Raw genomic sequence first — 7,839 nt, forward strand, 5'->3', positions numbered from 1 at the left:
GTAAGCAAATTATTTTTTTACTGAAAAAATAAAAAACTATTATTATTATTCTATTATTTTTGACTGAAATTATTAATATTAATTCCATAATAAGATATACGAATATGCGATACTTGAAGGTATTGTCGAAGAAGGTTCCAGATGAACCAACAGGCGTAGTAGGTTAGGTACCTAGAGCCAACAAGTTGCACAGTTCGCAAGTGGATGCCATATGTACAAGCAATGCTGCAATAGTGAACAAGGTCAACCAATCAGAAAACGCCAACTCATCATTAGAACCTTTCAATTCCCAATACAGTTAATTGTCATTTCACAGCTCGTTAATTTTTTTAATCAATTAAAATCAACATTAATCTCACACGATGGTACCACGAAATTTCTACGGATGCTCCCTCTAATTACTTAATAGTTAATTAATTAATCACCATTTATAAATAGTCACCACGGTGAAAGCGATTCGGAGAGAGAAAGAGAAAGTGTGTGTTTGTGAAGAAGTTAGGCCACAAATCCAATCACGTTTACACAACAGCTTATTGCACACTCTGCGATGCGTTAGCCCTTGAATTCAATCTAACCTTTCTCTTTCATACTTTTTCTTTTCATAACAAAATAACAAACTCAAAACAACCCTTCAACCCGTTCAAGTAGTGTCCCACTATCCACTATCCTAATTTTTTTCGATCTGAATTTGATTTTTTCAGATTTATCGATTTCCGTTCCTAATTTTCACCGAATTAGGGTTTCCGATTGGTTTTTTTTTGTTGATTCACTTTTGATGAATTGAGTGGGAAAACAATCTATAGAAATTGTTTTCTCCTGATTAGGTGGATCTGAATGGGGAAGGGAGGTGAGAATTATGGGAAGAAGGAGAACTCGAGTTCTGATGATTCGGGGAGTGAAATCTTCAAGGCGTGGGCGAAGGATGTGCGTGAATGCGAGGAACAGTTTAAGGTGAGTGTGAAATCAGGGTTGAGTGACGAGGAGGTTGAGAATCGGCGTAAGATCTATGGTTTCAACGAATTGGAGAAGCACGATGGCCAATCGATTTGGAAATTGGTTTTGGAGCAGTTTAACGATACTTTGGTGAGGATTCTTCTGGCTGCTGCTATAATTTCGTTTGTTTTGGCTTGGTATGATGGGGATGAAGGTGGTGAGATGGAGATTACGGCTTTCGTGGAGCCTTTGGTGATATTTTTGATATTGATTGTGAACGCGATTGTTGGGGTTTGGCAAGAGAGTAACGCGGAGAAGGCGTTGGAGGCTTTGAAGGAGATTCAATCGGAGCATGCCTCTGTGATTCGGAATAATGAAAGAGTACCTAGCATTCCGGCGAAGGAGCTTGTTCCTGGGGATATTGTGGAGCTTAAGGTTGGGGATAAGGTGCCTGCTGATATGAGGGTTGTGGAATTGGTAAGTTCGACTCTGAGATTGGAGCAGGGTTCGTTGACTGGTGAGAGTGAAGCGGTGAATAAGACTAATAAGCCTGTTGCTGAGGATACTGATATTCAAGGCAAGAGGTGTATTGTTTTTGCTGGGACGACGGTTGTTAATGGTCATTGCTTTTGCTTGGTCACTCATACTGGCATGGAGACGGAGATCGGGAAGGTGCATAACCAGATACAGGAGGCGTCTCAGAGTGAGGAGGATACTCCTTTGAAGAAGAAGCTCAATGAATTCGGAGAGAGGCTGACGATGATGATTGGACTCATTTGTATTTTGGTTTGGCTTATCAATGTCAAGTATTTCCTTACATGGGAGTATGTTAACGGATGGCCCGCGAACTTCAAGTTTTCATTTGAAAAATGTACGTATTACTTTGAGATTGCTGTGGCATTGGCTGTGGCTGCTATTCCCGAGGGATTGCCTGCTGTCATCACAACTTGCCTTGCACTTGGTACACGCAAGATGGCCCAGAAGAATGCCCTGGTTCGGAAACTACCTAGTGTCGAAACTCTGGGTTGTACAACTGTGATTTGTTCTGATAAAACTGGAACATTGACTACGAACCAGATGGCTGTATCAAAACTAGTAGCTATTGGCCCTAATATAGATACACTCCGAGCCTTTAAGGTGGAAGGAACTACGTATAATCCATCTGATGGTCAAATAGAGAATTTGCCAGCTGGTCAATTGGATGCTAATCTTCAGATGATAGCGAAAATTGCTGCTATTTGTAACGATGCTGGAGTGTCGCAGTCAGAGCATAAGTTTGTTGCCCATGGAATGCCTACTGAAGCAGCTTTGAAGGTAAGATATATCTTTCCACGGTCTTTGGCTCATTTCCATGTGTTATTTGCAATTAATCTCTGCATGAACCATCCTTTTAGATATTTGCTTTTAGTGTTAGCTTAGCGGTTTCAAATTAGCTCTGTTTCTTGATTATTAGGAAGCAGATTGGGCTATTTCATTCTATCACGTCCATTCAAAACTGCCCAATTTAGCCGGTAAAGGTGACTGACTGTTTTTTTTTTTGTTTGTATTCTCTCTTGGGATTTCAGGTTTTGGTAGAGAAGATGGGCCTTCCTGAAGGATCCAAAGATATACAATCAGGAAGCAAAAGTACCATACTGCGTAAGTTCAATCTTTTTGTAAAAAATCACTTGGGTGATTTGCTAAAGCAGATGTCTTGATAACTCCTTTTAATATACCTAAAGGCTAATTAACTTTCATAAATTTTTTTTATCTAATTGTTTTTCACGGGAAAGTAAAATCGCTACTTTAGTTAAAGGCTTTAACAATTTGCAATGCCACTACCTTCCCTAAGTGTTAATTTTTTTGTAATGGATTCAGAGCTTGGCTGAAAGACCAAGTGTTTCCACCTTGCTATCTGGGATTGACCACCTACGTTTAGATAAAAATTCATGGCTTCGTTATCATGTCATCTAATTCTTGTTAGTAATGAAACTGATTCAATAAGCATGCTTAGCTTTCTTACCTTCAAATTTCGTCTAGGTTGTTGTGAATGGTGGAACAAACATGACCGGCGAATTGCTACTCTTGAGTTTGACCGTGACAGGAAGTCAATGGGTGTTATTGTTGACACTGGTGCGGGGAAAAATTCGCTGCTGGTTAAGGTATTATCTCTCTCTAGTACAACATATAAGATAGCTTTTTTTCTTTATCGCTGAATCTTCTACCCATTTTTATTTGAGTAGAGTCTTTTTATTGTTCTTCTGGAATAAGGGTATCTATATGGAAATCAAAGCAAAAGGCAGATCGTGCTGTTACCACTTATAAATAAACACTATATATTTATAATATTTAACTAAATAAGTAGCAGCCTGGATCTCCATAACATTTTTGAGACTAGTCTAAAGATCAAAAACCATTTGTATTTTGCCATAACTGGGTGTTATTGATACCAGTTCTGTCGCATCAAATTGTTTTAAAAGACTGATATTTTTCATCTTAAATTTCTTAAGGCGGGGTTTTTATGACCAGCCTATTCTTCTTCTGGTTCACCTTCATCACACATTTTTTTAGAATAGTCATAAGAACAAAATTTGTGTGTATTTTGCCATAACTAGTATAGCATGATATTGATAACCATTTCTGTAGCACAAAGTTCTTATAAAAGACTTGGTCCTAACTTTTGATAATATTTAAAACTGACACTTGCTCCTAACTTTTGATAATATTTAAAGCTGACACTTGGTCCTAACTTTTGATAGGGTGCTGTCGAAAATGTGCTGGATAGAAGCTCCAAAATTCAGTTACGTGATGGTTCAGTTGTGAAACTTGACAATAATGCTAAGAACCTCATATTGCAAGCTCTTCATGAAATGTCCACCAGTGCATTACGCTGTTTGGGATTTGCCTACAAGGATGAGCTCACTAATTTTGAAAACTACAATGGTAATGATGATCATCCAGCCCACCAGCTTTTGCTCGACCCTTCAAATTATTCATCAATTGAAAATGAACTCATTTTTGTTGGCTTGGTTGGATTGAGGGTAAGTTTTGGGCTTTCCATAATGCTTTTTGTGCATTCTCATTTCTATTATTTTGTTTGCTATAGTAACTGTAAACCTGATTGTTAAATTGTGCTCAGGATCCTCCTAGGGAGGAGGTATATCAAGCAATTGAAGACTGCAGAGCAGCTGGAATCCGTGTTATGGTTATAACTGGAGACAATAAAAACACTGCTGAAGCTATATGTCGTGAAATAGGTGTGTTTACACCCAATGAAGACATTAGTTCAAAAAGTGTAACTGGCAGAGATTTTATGGAACTCCGTGATAAAAAAGCTTATCTGAGACAGAGTGGCGGGCTTTTGTTTTCAAGGGCTGAACCTAGACACAAGCAGGACATTGTTAGGCTTCTTAAAGAAGAAGGGGAGGTGGTCGCTATGACTGGGGATGGTGTGAATGATGCACCTGCCTTAAAGCTTGCAGACATTGGTATTGCAATGGGCATTGCAGGGACAGAGGTATTTTGTTTATACTATTGATACAGGCTTTGTAATTGAAAATGCACGGGTTTTGAATTTGAAGTGGATTGATGCAAATTTATTGTTTTCATGTTCTCGCTGACTAATGATTGAAATACCGTTGGTTAAGGAATATACAAATTAATATTGTTATTTTCTATCTGGTGAATAGTCCTTTTTATTTTATGCTATTAAATCTAGGTGGCAAAGGAAGCTTCAGATATGGTGTTAGCAGATGATAATTTTAGTTCAATTGTTGCTGCTGTTGGCGAAGGTAGATCTATCTACAATAACATGAAGGCTTTTATCAGGTAAATCCATTCATTTTTATATAGTGTATTCACTGAGATGTTGTGGGTACCTTGTCGCAGACTCTTACACCATCCATTTCCTGGATTGACAATTGTTACATAATGTCTAATATAATGACTGGTTATCTGCATAAATCAATGCTGTAAAGGATGGATATCATTTACTACATCAGTGATTTAATCTTTTTTAGTGTTTTTTTAAAAAAAATAAAATTGGTTTCTTCTTACCCTTCTTCCTTACTATGTTTATGCTCGCTGTATAATTATGTCTTCAGAAATACTAAGGCAAAGAGATGTGCTTTCATGATGTTTGTGTTGGTGTAATCTTTTGTGTTTGTGTGCTTAAGAATTTCAAACAAACAACAAAAAGGAAAGTGTGTTAGGAACCCAAAAATTGAATTCTAAAGAAATTACAATTTTTTGAGAAATAGGATAGAATAGAGAGGGAATCTCTCCTCAAGGGTTTCCCCTTCACAATAGAGAGTACTCTATTCACAAATACAATATTCAAAGATGCTCTGTAAACTCGGTGTTCTCCTATTTATAGACATACTTTCTAACTCATCCAATAACTAACTAGTTAACTATAAATAACAACTCTTTACTACATTAACCATTCTAATAATTCATTATTCTATATCCTAACAATAGTAATACACCCCTACTCAAAACAACCTTGTCCTCAAGGTTGATATCTACTATATTCTTCTAGTAGGTGTAATACTCGATAACAAGCCTCGATTTCCCTTTTCCCCTCATCATATTCTTTAAAGTTGAAGTGTTGGCACTCCCTTCAGCATGCACCCAATTGAGGGCATTATTCTATTTCCTAATAGAAAGGGTGGTGAATAAGATAGTTATGAGTTGTAATTAGTTTGGTTTAATTTGAATTCTGGAGAAGTCTAAATCTCTTGACCCAGTTTTGTCATTATTAACATAGATTTTATTGTGTGGATGGAGCTGGTCCAGATTTGCTATATTTGATGTACAATTTACAAATATTTTTCTGCCAATATCTTCTTTTAACAATTCTAAAGTGCATACTTGAGAATTTTAGTCAACTGTACTGCACTCAATCTTGAGAGGCATGGCTTCCCATTTACATGTTAATGTTTGTAATATATATCTAGCTATATTCTTCAATTAATTAATTAAGTATGCTGTTACTTTAAGAATAATATCTAATGAGGAATCTTAAACTTAAGAATATCTTACAACTGTAAACTAATTTTCGCAGGTACATGATCTCTTCCAACATTGGCGAGGTTGCTTCCATATTTCTCACAGCTGCACTGGGTATTCCTGAAGGGCTGATACCTGTCCAGCTTCTGTGGGTCAATCTTGTCACTGATGGACCCCCTGCAACAGCTTTGGGATTTAATCCTCCTGATAAGGATATAATGAAGAAGCCTCCTCGTCGCAGTGATGACTCACTAATTAACCTGTGGATTTTATTCCGCTATCTGGTAATTTGCCTTCTCTTTCTTTCTGGTTATATCTTTATTGGGCTGTATCTGTTTTATGTTTTGAATGCCGAAAATGTGACTTATCTCTAATTTTCTCCCTATTGTGATACTTCACAGGTTATTGGGATTTATGTTGGATTAGCTACTGTCGGCGTCTTCATTATATGGTATACTCACGGTTCCTTTTTGGGAATTGACCTCAGTGGGGATGGACATACTCTTGTGACTTACTCTCAGCTGGCCAACTGGGGTCAATGCTCCTCTTGGAATAACTTCACTGCAGCTCCCTTCACCGCTGGTTCTAGAGTCATCTCTTTTGACGACAACCCATGTGACTACTTCCAGACCGGTAAAGTCAAAGCTATGACATTGTCCCTCTCTGTGTTGGTAGCTATTGAAATGTTCAATTCTCTCAATGCTTTGTCTGAAGATGGAAGCCTTTTAACAATGCCTCCATGGGTGAACCCTTGGCTTCTTTTGGCAATGTCCATTTCATTTGGGCTGCACTTTTTGATCTTGTATGTGCCATTCTTAGCACAAGTATTTGGCATTGTGCCCCTGAGCTTCAACGAGTGGCTTTTGGTTTTGGCGGTTGCATTGCCAGTTATTCTAATTGACGAGGTTCTGAAATTCGTTGGGAGATGTACTAGCGGGTCTGCAAGAAGATCAAAGCAAAAATCAGAGTAGACAACTTACAGTAGTCTTAGAAATTGATCAGTCCTTGAATAGTTTGAAAGTTGTTATCCTTAAACTGAAGGGTGACCTCAACACCAATTAATTTTATAAGTACTATTTTAGGCCTCTCTGTAGTCATCATCCCATTTTATAATGAGGGATGATTTGCATTGGGTGCACTATATGTTTTTTTTGTTTATTTATTATCTTTTTTGCTTTGTTCTTTGAACCTTTCAGGAATTTCAAAAGGAAGGAAAAAACCTTTTATTAATTTTTCACATTTGTCTTCCTGAAAAAGCAGAAGCAGTTTCTGGTTTTTTTGTTTGGTTTATTTTCTGATGCGTAGGTAGTCCTCATGAACTCTAGAAATCGTAAGATGAAAGATTTTGTTTGGTTTTATATTATGTTTGAATTTCAGTTTGAAAGTCTTAACATACGTAGAGTGATGGATTGATTGAAACATTTGTTTGAGTCCGTGCAATGTTGGTTGTTCAAAACTTAAATTCAAACAGATTACTAGACCTTCGCTATGCCTCCTATGAATTTAAAGGTTGACAAATACTTCTTAAAATTTGTATACGGTTGAGGTAAGCTATAGGGGTGGCAAATGGAATTTCTGTCTCGTAATAACCAGAAAAAAATGGAGCAAATTAAGGGTGGGGAACTAAAATTTTAGTTTGCTACGTTAGAAAAATGTGGGTGGGACAGACAAACAGGCAATATATTTTTTAAGTATAAAAAGTGTGGATAAAACTGCCGATGGATTAGACCCGTTTTATCAACCCGTTTTATCAACCTAGTAAACGTTGATTTTTTCAATATTTGATTCCAAATTTTTTTACTCCATTGCCAAAATTTATCCTCTTACCTAGGGGTGTCCGCGAACGCTTTTGATGTTAAAAGTCATCCAAACTGCAAGGTAAAATAACATGTAGATTGGTTGCTGGACACAGGAGCA

General features: G+C 37.2%; 1 protein-coding gene across 1 annotated transcript; it reads left to right on the forward strand.

Moving 5' to 3' along the window:
• The first annotated feature begins 467 nt into the window (after window positions 1-467).
• On the forward strand, window positions 468-7,159 carry LOC131610289 (calcium-transporting ATPase 4, endoplasmic reticulum-type-like). The gene is made up of 8 exons (XM_058882191.1): window positions 468-2,247; window positions 2,499-2,571; window positions 2,953-3,074; window positions 3,672-3,953; window positions 4,052-4,429; window positions 4,631-4,740; window positions 5,978-6,206; window positions 6,324-7,159. The coding sequence occupies exons 1-8, from the start codon at window positions 835-837 to the stop codon at window positions 6,891-6,893; spliced, it is 3,177 nt and encodes a 1,058-aa protein (XP_058738174.1). The 5' UTR covers window positions 468-834; the 3' UTR covers window positions 6,894-7,159.
• The last annotated feature ends 680 nt before the right edge of the window (window positions 7,160-7,839 follow it).

The sequence above is a fragment of the Vicia villosa genome, linkage group LG6, assembly GCF_029867415.1.
Source record: "Vicia villosa cultivar HV-30 ecotype Madison, WI linkage group LG6, Vvil1.0, whole genome shotgun sequence".
NCBI lineage: Eukaryota > Viridiplantae > Streptophyta > Magnoliopsida > Fabales > Fabaceae > Vicia > Vicia villosa.

What these genes read in the sequence shown, in the direction of transcription:
- LOC131610289 (XM_058882191.1), top strand. Translation starts at nt 835, where the DNA reads ATGGGGAAGGGAGGTGAGAATTATGGGAAGAAGGAGAACTCGAGTTCT. An exon ending in AAAATTCGCTGCTGGTTAAG is followed by an intron (nt 3,075 to 3,671) that starts GTATTATCTCTC and finishes AACTTTTGATAG; the next exon opens with GGTGCTGTCGAAAATGTGCT. An exon ending in TGGGCATTGCAGGGACAGAG is followed by an intron (nt 4,430 to 4,630) that starts GTATTTTGTTTA and finishes TATTAAATCTAG; the next exon opens with GTGGCAAAGGAAGCTTCAGA.